This window comes from Tympanuchus pallidicinctus, unplaced genomic scaffold, assembly GCF_026119805.1.
Source record: "Tympanuchus pallidicinctus isolate F22 unplaced genomic scaffold, pur_lepc_1.0 scaffold10, whole genome shotgun sequence".
NCBI classification, from domain to species: domain Eukaryota; kingdom Metazoa; phylum Chordata; class Aves; order Galliformes; family Phasianidae; genus Tympanuchus; species Tympanuchus pallidicinctus.
The window spans coordinates 1,558,953-1,581,143 of NW_026294619.1; the positions used below are offsets into that span (position 1 = coordinate 1,558,953).

Here is a 22,191-nt window from a genome sequence, read left to right on the forward strand (position 1 = left end):
ATAGCTTATCACGTCATTCATCCCACTTTTTTTTTTCCCCTGGATTGTGATTTGAATATGACAATCTTAAAAGCTACCATTTTTCTTCCTGTGTACTTTCTTCCTCCTCTTGTTTTTTTGTTTTTTTGGTTTTTTTTTGCCTTAGTCTACCTACTCTCAGTCTGAAGTGAAAGCATATAGACACACACCACCACTGAGTGGTTGATGTAAGTCAGATATCCTTCTGTATGGGTCTTTTTGTGTGTCTGAGGCTACATAACCAAAAGGTGCAGCTTATCCTTCCTTCATCTAGTATTATCCCTCTTCAAAACCTCCTTTTCTTGACACCTTAGGCAGTGTTGATTAAATGCTTCACTATCCTTGTCACCAAAGCTTCAGCTCAGGAGTTGTTCTCGCATCATTTGTGGTTAGGTCTGTGGGTTCTTGTGAAATGCGTGGCTGGATGTTGTCCATGGGTCCTCTCATGAAGCTATCTTTGCCTATCAGATCTGAAATCTCTCCCATCCTATAAGCATTCTTTAGGTAAGGATACAGGCACTGTGCACATTTCTCATTCTGTGCAGCCTTGAGAACCAAGCCAGATTCTTGAATTTAAGTGATATGAAAAATTTAGTCTTTGCCTCCTCTCTGTAAAGCTATTAAACATGGTGGGCTTTTTGTCTAAAAGGGGGAGGAGATGACGGAAGGTAAGCTTGGCTTTAAACAAGCTCTCTCTATGCAAGGGGGGCCTTAAAATGCAGTGAGCCATGAGAAGTGGTGGGACAGCAATACAAGTTATCCATAATTTGACAGGAAGAGAAATAATCCAGGGAACTTCCATGTTTTTGCAAGTGGTTTTTAGACTGCGTTGAAATAGAAATACTGTTTGCAGGTCTGAAATTCCATCAATTTTTTGAACAGGCACTTTGAGAGCAGCGATCTCAGAGCCTGGAACCAGGGGAAGTGAACATTTCTGGCTACTCTTATTTTCCTTCAAAGTTTAGTAAAACATACGGGATCCTGTAAATGGACTCTTTGCTACCAACATAGGCATGCACGGAAAAGTAGTCTGATGTGAGCATAACTCTTGGATTGTAGAGGAGGTGGGATTTATGTCTCAGTTAGCAATTGAGAGGTGGGTGTTCTGTGATCATTTCTTTTGTATAACTTGCCAATTGATTCTATTACCCAGGAAGCGATGGCCTGAAAAAGTTCTGGGGGTTTTATTTCCTTTTGCTCTTAATTTAAAGCATTGCCTTGTGGGTAGATATTTTGTTTCCTACAGCCATGTTTTAAATCACAGAGGTAGCAGGCTCTTTCCATAGTAACTGCTGGGGTTTTTTGTTGAACTGAGTAGTGACACTTGGTCTTATCCCCTTTGCCTGACTCTTCAGTTTGTTTGTGTCATTTCCACTCGGTAACTGAACAAAAAACCTCCACAGGTAGGAGAATATATGATGAAATACTTCTTTAGCACTCTGCCTTACTAGCTAATACTGACAGTATTTTAGGTTGTTTCCTCATGGGGACAGTGCATAACATCACAGCAATGTATGGCAGGAGCAATTTGGTTGTAAGCTTGTTAGAGGGCTGTTGTTCATGACTTAAAATGTAGTCTGTGTTATAGCTGATTAAGGATCTGACCTGTATGCTACAATCAGAAACACTGTTTTATAACATTAAAATTACAATAGACTCTATTCCCCATTGAAATATCACGAAGTTTGAGAAGGATTCTTGAATTTAGTGGAAAAATTTTAGAAAATAATTAGATTTTTGATGCTTGGCTTGGAGCATAAATTCTGCCACCAGACTACTGAAGCTGCATGAGGAGTGACAGAGATGACTGAGGGACTGGAGCATCTGCCACGTAAGGAGAGGTTGTGAGAGCTGAGACTGCTCAGCCTGGAGCTGAGAAAGTTTAAAGGAGGACTTTATCCATGTCATAAATACAGGCTCTTCTCAGTGGTGCTCACTAAGAGGACAAGAGTCAAGAGGCACAAATTGAAACACATGCAGTTCCATCTGAGCGTAGGGTGTAGAGTCCACATGTGTGGAGATACCCAAAAGCCAGCAGAATGCAGTCCTGGTCAGCCCTCCCTATATCTAACCCTGCTTGAGCAGTGGATTTGGACCAGATGGCCTCAGGAGGGGAGATCCCTTCCAACCGAAACTGGAAGTTTTGTTGTTTTGTTCTCTGCGTTCACTTACTGATTATACAGATTGACTTCAGTTTTCTCGCTGTGTGATAGGTTCCATGTGAATGTGAAGCATATGTAAACAGTGGCTTCTTTTTTTCCCCTTTCCTTTCTAGGTTCTGGGAACGCCTACAAGGGAGCAAATTAGAGAAATGAATCCAAACTATACTGAATTTAAATTCCCTCAGATTAAGGCACATCCATGGACTAAGGTAAGTCTATATGATTGGATAATAACAACATGTGGGCTGAAACTAAGAAATTCTGGGAGTTAGGTGTGATTGCCTTCGTAGCTTTCAGTTGAAACTAGGTGCCTTTAACTATGCTGGAGACCCAATAACTCTTAATATAGGTAAGGGTAAAGAAGATATTGAAGCAGTGTATTGCATTATATGGTAGTCTTTTTTTTTTTTTTTTTTTTTTTTGAGGCTACCTATAGTGTTTTTAAAAAAAAAAAACAACAAAAACAATGGTGTGTGTGTTTGTAGTGCAATATATCTAAATCCTGTCATTCTGTAACGTTTGATGTGTGTAAAAGTCACTTAGAAATGAGAAAGTGTTGCATTGATGTGCGTGACACTTCTGTGATGCTGTTACATAATCTGACAGTGAAGGTTGACAGTCATTTTCTTAACTGATTCTTTCAAAAAATATTATATTTGTAGTCTTGTAGGTGTGTTGTTTAGTGTTGTTTTGGTGGTGTTTTTTTCCTGGAGCTGCTACTTAAGACTGTTTTGCTACCTAGTTTTCAGAAGAAGGTACTACTGCAGTAAATACTGGCAATAATATAACCATGATCAAAGTGGAAACTGCTAGCATTAGAGTAAGTTCAAGGCTGCACAGTTAAGTTATCCTCCACATGCAGATGAACGGTGGATTTTTTTTGTATGAAAAGTGGTAAAAACTGATCATTTAATTACCCTGCAGCTTGTGATTTAAGCTAAATACCAAGTTTTAAGCACTGATGCCTGACAGTTAATGTTTTCTTGAGAAATGTCTTGACATAGTTGCAGAATGTCATTATACCTTAATGGTTCAGGTTTTCTTCTGCTATATATTCTTCACATATGAAAGGATCTTATTCCTAGTTGAGCACATGTCCAGGTCAGACTCTTTAAGACCAAATGTGCTGTGGTGGTAGAAACTCTGGATAAACTAGCTAGAGCTAATCAAGGGTCTTTCTGATAGCTGGTCAGGTATTTAGTGGGTACATGCCAAGCCAAATATGCTGTTTATATAATAGATTCTTCAACACTTTATGCACCACTTCAATTCTCCTTTTCTCCAGTAATTCCTTGTTTGTATTTCCCTATCCTAGTGTCTGTGGATTGGTTAAGTGATTTATAATAGTATGAGAGGTCTGTAAATCCAGTGCTGCTTTTTAGTGTCTTACATTAACTTGAAACAAGAATAGGACAGTTTAAATCCCTGGGAGTTGGTCTCTTCCCTTTCAAATTGCACCATGGTAGTAGTCAAGTCACTAGAATAAGGCCAAAAGCATTATAGCACAGAATTCTATGGTTGCATCTGAATTTCTGCAGTGAGGATGTTCTGGATTTGAGGGATTAAACTAATATGCAATGGAACAGGGATGCTGAAATGTACAATAGTATATGGAGCTAAACATCTAAGTTAGCTATGTAAGTTGTCTTCTGCCTGAATAGTCCTAAGACTCATCTATATCCACTTGATGGTCAAACAGAGACCTTTCAGCAAATGCAAGCTTCGAGAAAAAAGTGTTCCTTCTGTTTATACGCACTATACATACATGAATATGTTTTGTCATTCTAAGAAGACATAGGTGAAGCAAAGTCAATTTGAAAGAATTGAGAGGAGCTTGCCAGGAAATGGCATCTGCATTCTGCATTAGGACGCAGTTACTTTTGGACATCTGTGCTTGCAGCATAGCTTCTTATTCTCAACTCATTCTTTGCATTCTTCCTGGCATACTTGGGTGTACAGTAGCATTTTAAACCAGTTTGCTGCAGTTGAGTGACATGATGCTTCATCTATGTAATCTGTACTTTTCTTATTATACAAGTGCTGAATCAGTAAAAATGGGTTATCCAGCACAGTGTTAGCAAAGACACTCATCCAGACTTACTTCTAAAGATCCTTTCCTTTCAACGTTTTGCTGTTGAGCCATGAAAGATTTCAGTAAGTGGCAGTAATGCTTAGGATTGCTCTGTTACCCAGCTGTATTGGTGTAATATCTGATGGCATGGAGCTATATAAATTATCACAGAATCCTGAGTTGGAAGGAATCATGGAATCCAATTCCTGACCCCACACAGCACCACCCAAATTCAATCTCTGTGTCTGAGAACAATGACCAAACACTCCTTGCACTCTGGCACTTGGTGCCGTGCCCACTGCCCTGGGCAGGCTGTTCCATGCCCAGCGCCCTGTGGTGCAGACCCTGTCCCTGACCCCCAGCTGCCCTCCCCTGACAGCTCCATGCCGTTCCCTCGGCACACAGTTGGCCCTTTGGGCTGCCAGGGCACACTGCTGGCTCAGATTCAACTTGCCATCAGTCAGAACCCCTCGATTCCTTTCAGCAGTGCTGCTCTCCAGCCTCTCATCCCCTAGTCTGTATGTATATTCAGGATTGCCCCTTCCCAGCTTCAGAATCTGGCACTTGCTCTTGTTGAACTTCTCATGGTTGATGATTGCTTCGCCCTCCAGTTTGTCAAGATCTCTGTAAAGCCTCCCCACCCTGTGGGGAGTCAACAGTTCCTCTTAACTTAGTATCATTTGTAAGTTACTTATTATGTGTTTGAGTCCTGCATTTAGGTCATTTAGGAAAACATTGAAGAGAGCTGCTCCTAAAATAGAACCCTGTGGGACCTCAGTGGTGACTGGCCACCAGCCTAATGTGAGCCCCCCAGCCATTAGAGCCAGCTCTTCTATCGCCTCATGTTGTCCAGCTACGTGCTGGACATTTTCTCCAGAAGGATACTGTGAGAAACGGTATCAAAAGCTGTGCTGAAATAAATAAATGAATAAATAACATTTAAGCCGGCATTTATCAAGCAGGTAGCATTTTAACTAAGTTTCTAAAACAGCCAAGTAGTACAAGTTTTTAATCCAAAACTGCAGAATGCCACACTAAAAGGGTCTCATAAAAAGGACTCCAATGAAAACTCAAAAGAGTGAAGGCAAAAGATCTTGCCTCGTATTATGGCACTGTTTACATGTACTCTTGAAGAGTTGTTTATTTGACAGATACTTGTCACATCAGTTAAAAAAAAAAAAAAAAAGTGTTTTAAAGCATTATAAAACATTGTTATAAATAAACTTACTGACCCTTGATCCAATGTAGCCATGCATTAACAACTTCATAAAATACGCACTCATCATTTATTAAACCTTAATAAATTACAGCCTGATATAGCAGTGACCTCCAATAACTTGACATTAGAGAACAAAGAAGCACTAAAAGATGAAGGACAGCAGATCACTAAAGAATTAAGACTACTGAATACAGAGGTGTCCATTCTCTTGGAGTTTCTGTATTTTAGAATTGAAAATATTGACTAGAAAAGTACTTCTGAACTATCATTGCAGAAGTGCAGTCTAATCAGCAGAAAAGGGGAAAGGGCAAATGGTTTTTGTTATGTGTGTAACTAGAGTGCTGTAAATAGTTGCCAGCAGGACTTCAATTTTCAAAGCTTCAATCTTAATAACAAACATTTGTCATCTAGGTTAAAGAATTACTGAAGATTCTGTATTTAGAAGGCTGTTGCTTTTGTCATCTAGTTATAACCGGAGGACTCACCAGTTAGAGTTTTTTGTGTGTGTGAAAAAGCTTCCAGGCAGCTATTTATCAGAATGTTTAGAGAAAAAAGTCACTCCCTCATGTAGGCTCTTTGACACAAGAGCTTTCTCACTGTTGTTTCAAAATATTTCAGTAAAATGTATCTGGTTTGCAAAAGCATGTTTGGATTACAATTAAAAGGATTCCAATCCTTAGCACTCCGTATTACAAATAAATTACATTTGAAATTCTGTGAGGAGCACTTCTGTTGGTTGTACCCTTTGTGATGGTCTGCTCTCTGGGTATTTCTGGCAAGTTTTGAGCAACCTGGCCTAGTGGAATGTGGCCCTGCCAATAGCAGAGAGATTGGAACTAAATGATCTTAAAGGTCCCTTCCAACCCAAACCAATTCTATGATTCTATAATATTGCTAAAACTATAAAGTATTGGGCATATATTTTAGATTGAATATTGTGTGCATTGGGTGTGTCTGTGTGTATAGCCTTCATATGCTTTTTACCACTCTTCTCACTCGTCCTGAGTTGTTGAATGTTGCCGTACTTGCAGCAGGCAGTCCTGTCACCCTTCCCCCTCACCATGAGACTGGGACATAAGCAGTCTGGTCTCTCTCATGACTGTTTTTTTCCACCCTCCCAAATCAGCTTCATGTCCTCATCCTGTCCTACTCCTGCTCTCCTGGTTCTTGTCTGGCTTTTAAGCAGATTGTTTTGCTTGTAATACATCCAAGTGACTGCTCATATTGTAGATTCAAGAAAGAATACCAAGCAGTAAAAAGGATAAATAGCTTCTTTTGTTACTCCTAATTATAACTGATGACAAAAGAAAATGGAAATTCTTCTTCAGAAGTCTTCGTTGGTGAACTTGCATTTGAAATAAAGTGGCAAACTCTTCCAAATTTGGAGCCTGATCTTTTGTAGAGATACAGAAGTAGAATGAAGGTTAGATATCTCTTCAGATGCAATTTCATAATTAGCTCAAGTTTGTCATGAAGCAGAGTCTGTCTTCCAGTTCCCTCCTGCATATTCTTGATGCCTTCCTTCTGCATTCTTGTTTATGTAGTAGCAAAAAACTCCTGGGAGAGGAAAGAAAAACCAAGATCTGGATTGACTTTCTTAATCTGACTGCTCATTCGAGCCCAACTGTACTTACTGGGACAAGAGAATGGGGCAGACTTGTAGGGCCAGGAGAAGGTCAGGACAGTCTTTTCTGGCATGATCTGGAGGTGATTGATTGTGAAACCTTGGTTCTTTTTGAAGAATACTGTTCTATTTTTTTTTTATTACTTGATGTGTAATGAGTTTCCAAGCAAAGAGTGAAAACAGTCTGCAGGAGACTAGCTTAAAAGAAAGAAGAGAAAGCCAAGTTTTTCTGTCAATTTCGTATTTTCCAGATCCTTTGTAGGAGCAAAGGATTTTTGGATAGTGTACATCTCTTATCTCCATCTAATGCATGAGAACAGAGGTCAGGTTGTGTAGGTGATAAATTGCCCTGCCTCAGCCCTATTTGTATGCAGTAAAGAGAGTACTGCGTAATGACAAATAAGTGAGCATTCTCTAATATTAAGACGTGATTTGCTTGAGTGCGATGCAGCAATCAAATGCTAAGTTTAATGGGTCTTCTGCAACGTAGTGTCTATTCTGCTGTCTCTCCTGTTGCAACATGTCTACCGAAGCCCCTTCTTGTGGCTGTCCTGCTGAGGCTGGGATCATTTCCAGAGGCAGATTTTTTTTGAGTTCTGTCTGAGGAGAAGGAGAGCTTGTTCCGCTTGGCTGTGTTGCTCGCCTGCAGAGCTTGCTAGAAGCCAAGCATGTGCTGGTTAATAAAGGCTGCTTGGTGCTGGTTTTGCTGGGATCTCGATGGAGTTAGCCCAATAACAAGTGTGTGGTCTCAGCAAGAAGGAGCTCTGCAGACAGGTTTCTGGTTCTGTTCCCAATTCAGTGTCGGCTCATTTGTAAGCCACTTAACCCTTCTGTCTTCATTCCTCTGGCTGGGGAAGTGCCATCAGATGGGGATTTTTGACTACTGAGACATTAGCTGTTTTTGAGAGACTTTAGAGAAAAAATGCACAGGGATTCGATCAGAGAAGGTGGACTTCTTTTGATCTTCATTTGCATCATGTGAGTTCTATGCATTTCAAAAATAGAAAGCTGGTGTATTTCAGAAATCCCCTTTCGAAATTCTCAGCCTCTTGAGACAAGACTGATCCTCAGAGCAGGAGTTCAGCATTAGCTTTCTGTTTCCTTGTGTTCGGGTGAAGCTCAATCCAGAAATTGCTGCTTCTTCACGTCTCCTCCTTTTCCTTCTGTGTTTATGAACATTATGTTTCTCATAAAGCCTATTATGTTTCACATGCATGACTGAAATACTGCTTTGTGTCGTGAAGCTGTACTGATTGTATTGTGTGACTGCATTTCAAACAAGCTGACTTGAGGGGTCGTGGCCTACATCTGACAGCTTGGATGGCTTGCAAGCAGGAAGAGCTTTCCCTGCTCCTTAATTCTGAAGTGTTTACAGAGAGGCTGTATCCCGTCCTCCCCAGCCTGGGGCATGTGCCATCTAAATGTGCTTGCGGAGCAAGAGGGATGCACACGGGCTGTCGGCCTGCAGCGGGGCTGTGGGTGGTTCTTGGCAAAACGCACAGGGCTCCGGAGCTGGCAGGGAAATTTCTGACTGCGGTGTCACCAGCTTGATGCGTTAGCAACAGATGTCATGTTAATAAGCCTCTGCTCTCTGTGGAGCACAGCACACTAGTAGGACTCGCGATCTGCATGCAAAACACACGGCAGTTGATGGCAGGAGCAATGTCTTTTAATACACGCTGGCTGGAAGAGCACCTTGCTGTAACATTGTGGAGCTTGGATGCGTAATTAGACCAAGGCGGCGGAGCTCCATGTTGTGCATGGCAAGTCAATGAGCTGAAAGTCAGACCAGGCATTCTGCTGAAACAATGCTCAACTCTTGCCTTCTGGGGTTTCATTTGAGAGCTGAATGCTGATGCAAGTGCAGTGAAATAGAGCATCCTATCCTTCCCATCCTTTTCCTTGCAGTGTCTCTGTCGAGGATAAAAAAAAAAAAAAGAAAAAGAAAATAGAAATTCAGAAAGAATGTGAACTCCTCTTCCCTGGTAGGCAGCATTTCAAGTCAGAGAGACAGTATGTAACTCATTCTGCTAGTGCACAAAGGCTTCTTCTAAATTGATGTCATTTGGGATTGAAAGCCCAGTAGTGCACCTGGGGCATTTAGGCCTGACAGTCATTTTTGCAGTATTGGAGATGGTGGTGATTCCTGAAAAATGGAGAGGGAACTGCATGAGAGAGATCACGCTGAAAGCAGCATAATGCAGGAAGGAAATAGGCAATTGCTTGGCCTCACTGCCTGCAGTCATGGGCATTTGAGCATCAACAGCATGCCTGAACACAGAATGGACTTGTGCTGGTTCCTCAGCTTTTCGGTGAGGTATAGATCGATTGGAATCTAAAAGAAAACAAACAAAACAAAAACACCAAAAGCTGTGGTTTTGGATGAGTCAGCATTTCCATTTTACATGACCATGCAGAGATTTTGTAACTCATCCAAAAAGAGCCAGTGACTTGGGTCTCAGCCTGAAATTCATTGCTTTGCAGAAACTAAGAGGTTTTGAGTTATGCAAGTGCAAATTTTCCTTGAAAAATATTGTATGTAAAGCCTTTTTGTTTTGTTTTGTTTTGTTTTGTTTTTGCATTTGTTTATCTCCAAAACAGGTTCATTTTTTAAAATGAAAACTTGAGCCTTCGGTCCCGCCTGTGGACAAATAGCCTTACCAAAGGTCTTGTTTCATTTTAGAAAAATGAATTGCTGCGCCGGTGGGGTAGTATCTGATTGCTTTAAAAGTTCCTGTCAGTGTTTTATTTTTGGTTTTGTTTGTGGACTTGCTGTGCATTTTGCCCGGCCATATTTAGTCTGCATACTAAATGGTAGTCTGCCCAAACACTTTACTTTGTGCACTTAGCTTTTTTTCCTTTTCTTTTTTTTTTTTTTTTTTTTTTTTTTCCTTTCCTTTTCTCCTTTTTATTTCCTTTATCATTTCTTATTTCTTTTGCTTTCACCCAGATGTACCTTAAACCGAGACACACTTTGCTCCGAAGGGCCGGATTTTAGTCCGTGCACTAAATTTTAGTCCGCAGACTAAAAAAATAATCCGCGGATTATTTGCTACCTCCATTCCCTCACTGAGAACTACCCAGACCCGAAGCTCTGGCTGCACCCCACGGCCGGGGGGCTCACAGCTAGCAGGGGGCCCTGCCCTCCACCCCCTGCCTAGCAGTGACCGTCCCCGGCTCCACACGAGTGTAGTTCTCGGTGGGTGAATTTGTCAGCCTTCCCGGTTGGGCTGCGTGGGATCAGAAGAGCTGGAAGATGCAGGGGGGGGGGGGTCGCTTTTAGCTTTAGTGCGTTAGTCCAAAGGAGAGGGGGAAACAAATTGAGGGAAAATTTCTTAATCAATGGGTGCGACGATATGAGGGGGAAAGACCCGTAGTAGAACGAAATTCAGTCCATACCCGCACTCCTGAGGTGGTATCTCCAGTTCCTGAAGAATCCTAAAGAGATCACATCAGCAAACAAACTCCAGTGGTGGGGGAAGTCAATCCAAAATGGAGAATAATCCGCGGCGGCCTGAGGCACCCATAGCTCACACAAATTGAAAGCATCCAAATTGGAAGGACAGAGCCCAGATTTTTATTTTCTTTTCAGCACCAATTATAAATTGCTAGGGGTTTGGCTTTTTTTCAGAAAAATAAAGTTTGCATTGTGTCTCTGGGACAGATTTACAAGTGGGATGCACTTCTGGAGACAGACTAATTCGGACCCATTGTCTGTGGACATTTATACCCAGGACCAAAGACTGAAAATTCTTTATGATGAGAATTTCAATTACCCTTTTAGTTCGAGTTTTGATTTCAATTTTTTTTTTATTTTATTTTTTTAGTAAATGCACTGGCATTGGAACATAAATTTAATAGAATAATGTTTCTATACTATGCCTCACCATTGCACAATCAATTTTTTGGCATACACTGTGGTGAAGTTGGACTTGCTGCTATGGAGACTGATGTTTAAAGTTTCTAATTGTATAAACCTTTTCTATGTCTCCCACACCATGGATTTCTTATAATATTGGATATATTTTTCCTTGCTGAACTATTCTCATTTGGATTGACTCCCCCTGTTTGGATTATTTCACTGCATTATCTTTAGGACTCGTCAGGAACAGGACATTTCACCTCAGGAGTACGGGTATGTACTGAAACATTTTTTCAAATTACTAGGCCTAGCCTTGACAAAATGAGAGGAATGCTAGAAAGGGCATTTCAGTTGAGTGAGCATCCCTGAAGCAGCAGGCAGGCAAATGTTTTTTACCGCAAGGTAACGAGGAGGAGATAGGCTTAGATGTGCAGGTCATTCTACGTGTTCATCACAACTTTGCGCATGGGGAAGCTGAGTGAGCGAGGACTCAAAAGTAATTTGGGTTTTCTTCTCCCTGGTTCTGGAAAAGCTAGGGAGGCCCTCAGGCTCTGCCTGCCCTGGATGCCTGGCTGCTCATTCAGGGGCAGGCCGAGTTTAGGAAGAGGCTGCGAGGGTTTCACTGCCAAAATGAAGAGCTTAAGAGTTAGACGGACGAGACAACTCCTCCTACAGACAGCAGGTCTGTCACTCAGCTTGCCTGCTGATGTGCTCCAGATAGGGACTTGTCGTCTTTTCCTAAAGAAAAAACAAAGTGATCTATTTTTTTTATATCTGTATAGTAGTTGATAAGTGAGCTGTCCCCAGGGAAAACCACAGCTGAATATGAAGTATTTCAGTTCCAAGCTGTGGTAGATCATGCCTGTTAAAATACCAGTAAGAAGATACAAGAGCGAGACCTCTCAGTGAATATCAGAAGACCACTTCAGTGGTTTTACCCAGGACATGCTTATTTACACTATTTACCACAGGGTAAAGTAACAGAAGTCACTTTGACTCCATTAGTCTCAACCACAGAAGCTAGCACAACATGTGCAGAACTCACACGAGTGCTCTCCAGCACCCTGGTGAATTTGTGTCCAATTGCCATTCACCATAGCACACTCTTCGGCTTACAGCCTGCCAAGGGAGTGCCTGTGCAAGTTCCTAACTGCAGACAGCATGTCATGCACCGATTAATTTCTTCTAGGTGCTGCATGATGTGTGTTTACTTGCAGTGGTGCAAGAGCATGATAAGAGCTCAGCTTTTATCAGAACTGCTGGCATCAGAACTTATCACTCACCCCAAGACCCCTGCCTTTTCTGCAGCCTGTGCATCACCTGTAACATGGAATCGTAGAATCCTCGGAGTTGGAAGAGACTTTTAAAGGTCGGCTAGTCCAACTCTCCTCCAGTGAACAGGGACACCAGAGATAGATCAGGGTTGTCAGAGCCTGATCCAGCCCATCCTTGAATGTCTCCAGGGACGGGGCTTTCAGCACGTCTCTGGGCAGCCTGTTCCAGTGCCTCACAACTCTCACTGTAAAAGACTTTTTCCTTATATCCAACCTAAATCTACTCTCTTTAATTTCCCCTCGTCCTTTGAAAGACCCTCCTGAAGAGTCTGTCTCCTTCTTTCTTGTAGCTCCCCTTTAGATACTGAAAGGTCACTACCAGGTCACCTTAGAGCCTTCTCTTCTCCAGACTGAAAAGCCTCAGCTCTCTCAGCCTATCCTTGTAGGGAAGGTGCTCCATTCTTTGGACTATTTTTGTAACCATCCTCCGGACAGACTCCAGCAGGTCTGTGTATTTCTTGTACTGAGGACTCCACATCTGGATGTAGTACTCCAGGTGAGGTCTCGCTAGCACAGAACAGAGGGGCAGGATCACTTCCCTCACCCTGCTGGCCGTGTTCCCTTTGATGCAGCCTAGGATCCAGTTGGTTTTCTGGGCTGCAAGGGCAGAGTTCTGGCTTGTGTCCAGCTGCTGTCCACCGGTACCCCCAAGTCCTTTATGGCAAAGCTGTGCTCCATCCTTTCATACAAGCTGTGCTTGTACAGATAATGGAGGTTTCCTTGCACTTGGCTTTGTTGAGCCTTAGTTCTCCTGGGCCTACTACTCAAGCCTGTGTAGGTCCCTCTGGATGGCATCCCATCCCTTGGATGTGTCAGCTGTGCCCCGTAGCTTTGTGCCATCTGCAAACTTACTGACGTGCACTGGACCCCACTGTTGTTGTCATTGACGAAGATCTTGGAGAGTATCTGTACCAGCGCTGACCCCTGGGAAACATTGCCTATCACTGGTCTCTATGCAGACACTGTGCCATTGACAATCACTCTCTGGGTTCAATCTTGTATCCAGTTCTTCATCCATCAAGCAGTCCACTCATCAAATCCATATCTGTCCAATTTGAGGAGAAGGATGTTGTGGGATACCATATCAAAGGTCTTATTGAAGTCCAGATAGATGACATCAGCGGCTCTTACTTTGTCCACTGATGCAGTGACACCATCGTTGATGACAGATTAGGTTGGTCAAACAAGGGCAAAGATTTGCCCTTGGTGAAGCCATGCTGGTTCTCATATCACCTCCTTGTCTTCCGTGCTCCTTAGCAGAGCTTCTAGGAAGATCTCCTCCATGATTTTTCCTGGAACAGAGGTGAAACCAACAGACTGGTAGTTCTCTGGGTCATCCTTTTTACACTTTTTAAAAATCAGTACGATGTTGCCTTTTTTCCAGTCACCAGGGACTTCACCTGACTGCCATGATTTTTCAAATACCATTGAGAGTGGCTTGGCGACTACATGAGCCACTCAGAACTTGCATCTCATCAGGACCCACAGACTTGTGGATGTTCGGGTTCCTCAGGTGGTCACAAACCTGGTCTTTGCTCACAACAGGAGGGGCATTGTTTCCCCAATATCCCTCTTCCAAACCAATTGTTTGAGGGCTGTGTGACAGGCAGTTATCAGAGAAGACCAAGGCAAGAAAGTTGTTGAGTGACTCAGCCTTCTCTTTGTCTGTTGTTACCAGCTTGCCTGTGTCACTCTTGGACTTTTCTGATTAAGGTACCTGTAGAAGCCTTTCTTGTTCTTCTTGGCACCCTTTGCCAAGTTTTGTTCATGTTGGGCCTTGGCTTTCCTTACCCTATCCCTACATGGCCTAACTGCTTCCTTTTCCCACAGTATTTGTCCCTGTTTCCACTGCTTGTGCATTTTCTTCTTGCTTTCCAGTTTGACCAGCAGGTCCCGTTCAGCCGTACTGGTCTCTTGCCTTCCTTTTCTGACTTCATAGTGAGGGTCAACATAGGTGACCTGGATGGCCTCTCACTACATGATAACTTTCTACTTTGTTGTTATATAAGAAGAGAGGAGGATGGGAGCGTTGTTGGGTGTGTGTATAGCTATTCTTGGAGTTTTAACACCAAGCTGCAGTGAGGAACTGCTGTGAGCTCTGTGTTGTCATCAGCCCAGGTAAAAGTCTTTTAGAATAGAATAGTTGCTTTTCTTGACACAGCTCTGAGCCTTAGAAATACCAGATGTGCAGGAGTTATCCCATTACAGGAATGACTTGCCAGAATAAGGTTAAGGAAGGAGAAACCTGCAAGTTAGAGCTAGACGTTTCCTGCACCCCACCCTCGCTTCCCTTGTTGTTCTCCAAAGTTGAACAGCAGCCTCCATAGCAACAATCTGACCTACTGCCTGCGAAAGTCCATGTTAGTAAGACTTTGTTCACTAGCAAAAAAAAAAGAAAAGAAAAAAATAGTGGGGCCCTATTCAATTTTTGCATTCAGTGAATCCTGCTCATTTGAACCCTTTCTCCCCACCTTCACTCCACCCCATGTGCATGGCTGGTAGCACCCGTGTGTTTTTGTCATGACTTTTGAATGAGTTCCCCCTTCATTCTTGGAGTTGTTTCTCTGAGTGCGCTCCCATGAAGTCTCTTGCTGGCATTGCTCCTTCACTGAGTGCAGAGCTTGGCAATTAACCCTTTCTCAACCCCAGGAACTGGATTTTCCTATCCTCGCTGGAGGACGTTGATTACTACAAACACAAGTTCGTTCCAGTGCGTTGGGCAACGAGAGGTTTAATTGCTCTGGCTTGCTGCTGCTCAGCAAAGAGAAGGAACATACCCAGACAACTTGTTTCTCCTTGCTTGTTTTTATGCAGGTCTTCCGGCCCCGCACTCCACCAGAAGCAATTGCGCTATGTAGCCGTCTGCTGGAGTATACCCCCACTGCCCGCCTGACTCCCCTGGAGGCCTGTGCACACTCTTTCTTCGATGAACTACGGGACCCAAACGTCAAGTTACCAAACGGGCGAGAGAAACCTGCACTCTTCAATTTCACCACTCAAGGTAGCCTGCAGGCGTTGAGGATCTCTGCTTTAGGGAGCGCTGGGATAAGCGTTTGCTGTGATGCACACGTCATGCTCTCAAAAGTTAAAAAGCAAAAGGTTTATTTACATTTGCAGTTTAGTGTCTGCAGTCTAGCTGGATGTATGTGTGTGGAATACTGTACTCGGTGACCATTTAGATTGGTTTTTCCTTTTGGAGTTGTCCCTACTCCTTCATGCATATAATGCCATGTTGAGGAGCAGTGGGTATTAAGTTCGGCAGGGAAGTTTGTAGTGTTGCTGCCTATGTTGGTTTTGGATGTGAGATAAATGCAGAAATCTCACTGTCCTGGTTTTATGTACTGTAGAGTTTATCTGGCATCATGTTGACTCAGTAAATTAGAAACAATAAGAATGACAGCAAGCTTTTTTGTTTGAACTCAGTATCAAATTTTAAAACCACTTATGTGTATTTTCCTCAGAAATATAAAACTGATACCTCTGTGGAATGGTTTTGTCTTCCAAGACAGGGAACATGAGAAATACAGCATACAAGTATCCTAGTAATTAATGTTGTAGCACTTCATTTTAATGTTAAGTGACTAGCTGCAAGTTGTTACCCTTGGAGCAAATATAGATCAGTGTGCATTTTCTGCTGGAAATCTAAAATACCTTTTGGCTCAGTTAGCATCAGTGTAGTTTTTCAAATCCTTTAGTGCGTGTGATGTCCATCTGCCGAAATGTGCCCGAGCATGAACTTGTTTTGAATGGCTGCCTTGTGGAAGGTAAATCTACTACATGAATGCAAGGGTTTAAAAAAGGATTGGAAAGATCTGTAGTGAGTACTTTAAAAATCCTTAGAGAAAAAAATAAATGCTTGTATTGGGAATTTGTCCCTGGTTTCCCCTAGGCAGTGTGGAAGCTGCTGAGTAATTTAAGCCTCAAGTAAACTTCTCCTTTGCCATCCTAGAGAGCTGATGTGCTCTCACTGTGACTCTTGGAAATGGCAGGAAAAATTGCTTTGTGGGAAAAGGAAGCCTTAAGATTCAAAAAAGCAGTTTTCTGTCTTTGACACGTGCCAGTGTTAGCATCTAGAAAGAGAATGCAGGTGAGAAGTTGGTCATTAATATGTTTCCAGATGAGTTGTGTTGCATGTCACAAGCCAAAAAAAAAAAAAAAAAAAAAAGCAGAATTTTAAGAATAAGTAAGTACAGCTTATCTCAGTGATTTTAAGACCTTCGTTAATAATTATGCAGTAATAGGTCCTGTCTAGCAGCAGTACTGATTGTGACCTGAGGATACACAAAGAGCTTCTGCTGCTCCTGTGGCACTGTGTTGTCATCAGTCTTTAGCTGGACTGCACAATGGCTCTGTCAGAGTGACTAATCCAAAGCAGGCATCACATCTGGGAAACAGATCAGGACTTTGGAAATCAGATATGCTGATAACTTATGTCATCTCTGGTAATTCTGAAAGTAGTGAAAGGTATCCTTTTGTTTTCTATGACATTTGTTTTCAACAGACAATATTAAATTTTAAAGGAAGTGTTTTATTTGGCTATGGCCAGTTGACTGAAACCTATGGAGTAGGAGGTGGAAAAGGCTTGGAAACAAAGCTCTTAGAAATAACAGTATAGATCTGATGGTTACTGTACTGAATTGATTTTCAGAAAGAACCTAGATGTCATACCAAATCTGCTGATCTAGGCAGTGGTCTAGAAAAAAGCATGGAGTGTATATGGAGATAAAGAGTATGATCTTTGGCTGCCAGCAATGGTTCTGGGGCCACATACATGCCTACTGTAGGGATGGGAGCTGTTAAGAGAGCTTTATCTTACTGCCTTGGCTCTACATTTTTCTTAGTATAAAACCAAATAATATGTGTGAATTAGTACTTAAACAATTATCATGCCCAGGGAAGCATCTGTAGTAGCCAGTGCTGCAGTTCAGTGACTCCTAGACCTGCAAGGCAGAAAGCTGAAAGCTTTTTTTTTTTCTCTTAGAAAATGAATTTTCAAAACCTGAAGTGACTTACCATTTACCACATTTCTTACAGCATCTCAGTGATTCTGCTGGGTCACAAATGTTACTGTCTGTCCATATAAGTTACCCATTGAGGACTGCTATGATTCAGCACTTAGAAGTGGCTGCCATTGCTGCTTGATGGCAAGCACTTTTATGCCTAGAGTTTTTTAATCAGAAAAAAATGACTTGTGACCTTTAATTATAAAAAGGGCTTTTATTTTTTCTTAAAAAATAATTTTTTTTTTTTTTAAAAAGGGCTCAATTTCCATCCAGACTGTCTCAGCATGTCTGGAAATCCTTAGTGTGACCATTTGAGTGCCACCTAGAAATGGTATTTCAGTTCAGGATATGCTCAGTGATGAGGTACATAGAGGAGTATGAAACTTGTGTTGGTTCCAGTGCTCTTCTGCTCTAAAGAGAAACCGATACATAAACTTGTTACACAGAAAGTTTGTTACTTGTTTACTTGTCTGACCAAGTAAAAGATACAAAATTAGGTTCTGCCAGGCTTTCTTGGAGCATTGAAATAGGAAACGGCTCAGTGCTCTCAGTATCATCATTTCCCACTGCAAAGCATTTCATTGTGTTTGGGGAATGGAGATAATCTGGTGTTCTGGTAAAACTGGATGTTTTTATTCTAGTTCCTTATTGGAGATGTAGAGTGGCTGTAGGTATCAAAATTTGATCAGGAGAAGGAGAGGTATTTCCCGAGCTGATGTGAACCAAAATTGGCTCTCATAAATTATTTGGTATCACTGCTCTGTTCACGTAATTATATTGAAATCTTTATCTGCATTGCCTTGATCACAATAGCTGCTTACAGCATTACTGGTTGAAATTACCACAACCCTGAACTGCAAGTTTGGTTTAGATAAGCGTGCTACAATTCCAGGGCTTGTCCATAGATTGTGATGGAAGTCGCTGAGAACAGACTGTCAGAACCACAGCTCAGACCTTTTGTTCTGCATTGACGTGCCTCATTCTCACAGATATGAAAGCCACAAAGATACAGCAGAACAAAAATTCAAATTCTGAAGCAAAGTTATTGTTAAACTCCAGCCAGCAAGTTGAATTTGCTTTGATTGTTTGCTGTCTAAATTGGCACACTTCTCCTGGCACACTTCTCCTCAAAGTGGAACCAAGACACTTGAAGCATGCTGAACTTAAGAAACTTCATACCAGTTAGGACAGCATGAGGTTTCTGTGGAAGTGAACAGTTTCAGCCTTGTAGTGTCTGCTAGTGATCTTTGAGGTAGCTCCAGAAAAACACTTGTGCAACAACAACAAAAAAGTAGTATGCTCACCATAGCTGGTGCTGTGAAAGGACATATTCTGGCAGTATTACAAGAAAGTGTGGGAGGAATCATCCTGGGTCTGAAGTGCCATTGCAGCAGTATTTTTCTGCCCGGGTCAGCTGGCTCTTTGGCCCTAGGATTCTGGCTACGGAGATGCTGTCAGAGGATAGTTGCATCCTTGAGGCACTGCTTAGCTCCGAAAGGTAGCAAATGTCGTTCATTTTCCTTGGCACTTTGTCACTGTTTCCGTTGGGCAGCAGTCCCTTACTACTGCCAGTGATGAGCAGGAAGGAGTGTGTGGGTAACAGAAACTTTAAAAAATAATGAAGAGAATGGCAGATTCCCTGTAATAACAGATTTGAGAAACAGCTCTGGAGAAGATATTCAAGTAGCAAGATTTTCTTCCACAAAGCAGCTAATACAGCCAGTACAGGATTAAAGTATAGGTTTATCATCTTGTTCAGCTTTGATTTTGAAGGATTCGTGTTTCCTCAGTTTATTTTTTCATAAAAATGAGACTTATGAATTCTGAATTATATTATGAATATGTGAATTCTACATTATTCCCATAGGAGTTTGAGGGTTTGTATTTATTCAAATGTTTTGATTATTGAAGCTTTATGGAAAGACCAGGTCCAGAATGCAATGTTACAGTGAATAGATTTGATAGGTTGCAGGTAATGTAGCAATTTGTTTGGTTCCAGTCTGGAACTCGAATTCTGAAGTGCTTAAATACAGTATCAAAATACGCTTTAGTAAGAGGCTTATGAACAAGTGAGAGTTGTCTACATCTTCCCTTCCTAGCAGAATATGAACTTAGAAGAGAAAAAATCATCAAATAGACCACTGGTCTGTTTAGGCTCTAAATTTAAAGCTTGTGTTAAGAGAAATGGTCTCTTAAAAACAAACTCCATTAATGTAAGACTGCGTACAAAAGCCTTTGGAGCCCCAAAAGTCATAAGTCATCCTTGTATGGGGTGACTGTTCACATCCTCCCCACCGGATGCTGCTTTCTCAAGAGACAGTCACTCCTGATGCTGAGGCAGACAGGACCTGTCTTGTCTTGGCTCCATACCACCTCCTGTGAGGCATTCAGTTCTCTTGGGAGGATGTCAGAAGATTGTCAGTTGTTGGCAGCCTGTTGCCCTTCACCCTCCCACAGTAGTGGTTTTAAGATGCCTATTTCTCATTCTGATGCACACTGAAGCTATATTGAATTTGGAGCCTAAAAGCCATGGTTTTTTCCTTAGTTAATGGCTGTGTCATTTTGTTGTCCATTTAAATTACCCAGCAAAGCCATTCCCTTTGCCTGTCTCTGTACTTTTAGGGGGCACGTCACCTCTTCTTGACCACGCTCAAAGAGACTGCCTTAAGATTGGGTCTTGGGTTCCCAGGTCCTTGAGAAATGAAGCTTGAGCGAGCCAAAGAACTGAACCCCCGGAGCTCTTGGAGCCACTGTGACAGCTGCTTGTTGCTGAGCCAGTGCCCCAAGCAGCATGACTGCTATCAGCATTCAGACTGATTGCAAGTGGGTTTGTGAAGGGAATCCTTCCAGTTCTCACAAGGCAATACATCATCAGGCTTTTGATAAACAACAAGCTTGACCGGTTGTTTGCTAACTCACAAGCCAGTGTCTTTCTCTAGAAAATAATTCCCTGACACCTGTACCACCCTGGTAGTCCTGTCAGCCTTGCTGCAGGGATGGCCGAGTTGAATATTGCCGTGGTTTCCCCCTGCTGGTCAGCCAAGAGGAGAAGCTTAGTGTGGCCTTTGATTGTGATGGGCACACGTTTGCCCGCAGCTTACCCATTACGGGACAACCCAATGAGCTGCGCTGCATGCGGGGCTCTTGCTGAATGACAAGCTAACTCTGTTTGTTCCACCTCCCCTCCAGAACTGTCAAGTAACCCATCTCTGGCTTCGATCCTCATCCCTGCTCATGCTCGGAACCAAGCAGCTGCTTCAACCCCTACAAATGCTACAGCAGCCTCAGGTGAGAACACGCGCCCGCCTGCCTCCCCTGCTCCATGGCACCATCCTCTGTGGAGGCCCAGGGTGAGCAGGAAGGGATGGACAGGCTTCTCCAGCCCTGCCTTCTGCTCGGTCTCTGCTCATGGTCACCTGGATGTTGCTGTGGTCGCTCATCCATATCCTAACCTGGGCCACCGATATGTTTATTCATGCCTCTTGCCCAGGCTTTCACTATAAAAGAATAGTTATCTCCCCTGGTTTTTACTTTTTTTTTTACACACTTTTATTTTATTTTGTATTGTTTCACACCTGAATTGTGAGCTTTTGGCCTCTCCAAAGTTAATACTGGCTTTGAGCATGATGTCTAGGAGAAGGAGTGGCTAGCTTAGTAGACATGGTAGAGTATCCATGCTCTTCTGCAGAGCATGGATAGAGAGGGTTTTCCCCAGTAGGAAAGGCAGAAGCTTACAAAAGTCAGGATAGAGTCTTGGGTCACCTTGCTCACTGCCTCTTCTCTGTAGCTGCTGTTGCTTCTTATTGAGTTTGCTTATGTTATCTTTGAGCACTTTGGGTTTTGGCCAGCACTGAGCAACTTTCTTTGTTCTGTCTCACTCTCACGTTTCTGTCAGAAATCCTTTAAAAGCTCACTGTTGGTCTGTAGCCACTCCAGTTTGTATTACGTTTCCAACGAAACCTGAAAAGCTGAGTAATATCAGTTGGGAGACTCCCAAAGCAAATCCCAGGTGCTGCCGGATGTGGCAGTGGTGATTCACACGTGGCACTGCGTCAGCCCTGAGTCAGCATGCCAGCAGGCTGCGCTTGTGCAACCCGAGGCAGGCTGCAGGATGGGTGTGCTTGCACGTGTGTCTCTTGAGCGTGTCAGGCCCATTTGAGAAGGGCAGGTACCCAGTTTCAGGTGCTTACTCAGTTGTGAAGGAAGACGTCTAAAAGTTGATGTTCCAGTTACTTCAATTTTGATGTGCTTGGTCCAGCCGCTGCCATACGGAAAGCATTTTCGTGGTCTCTTTTAGACTATTGGAACTGAGTTGTAAGATCAGGCTTTCTCTCTGAAACTGTGGTATTGGTTTGTAAAAGATAGAGCCTGTGTAATTTATGTGGTTTGAACTTAAGAGAAAGCAAATTTGCTCTTCTAAAATTTACTATGTTTTTTCCGTACACTTTGCAGTACTCTGCAAATAGTCATGTTCTCTGTTTCCCTTCTGTGTGCATCTGTTGCTCAGTGAGTAAGGAAAAAAACAGATAAAGTAGTAAAAGTGATAGAAGAACTGCAAAATACAGGTGGGGAATTTGACTTTAAAGTCCTTCTGAAAAATCCTTTCACTTAATGTTATTGTAATGCCTTTTTGAGGAGCTGCTCTCTTTGCTAAGATTCAGCAGTCTTGTGGAGTGATCTAGGTTAAAAAAAAAAAAAAAAAAACAACCTGTTTTCACCCAGTAATTCTGTTCCAGAACACAGAAGGGAGAAAATGCATTAGGCTGAATGCTAGAAGTGTCCTAACTGTGAAAGTATACTAAAAGGAAAGAAAAAAACCCACCCATCTTATTGATGTCAACATGTGTAAGCCTCCTGTTCACAAGCAGTACTCACAGTTGGGACAGGACATCCTACTC

General features: G+C 42.4%; 1 protein-coding gene across 1 annotated transcript in view; it reads left to right on the forward strand.

Annotated features, from left to right (window-relative positions):
- GSK3B (glycogen synthase kinase 3 beta) overlaps positions 1-22,191 on the forward strand; it is a 141,113-nt gene that overhangs the window by 110,506 nt on the left and 8,416 nt on the right. The window contains exons 8-10 of the mRNA XM_052666199.1: positions 2,294-2,389; positions 15,105-15,291; positions 20,483-20,581. Of these exons, the coding sequence (XP_052522159.1) occupies positions 2,294-2,389; positions 15,105-15,291; positions 20,483-20,581 (382 nt within the window). The remainder of the gene's footprint in view (positions 1-2,293; positions 2,390-15,104; positions 15,292-20,482; positions 20,582-22,191) is intronic.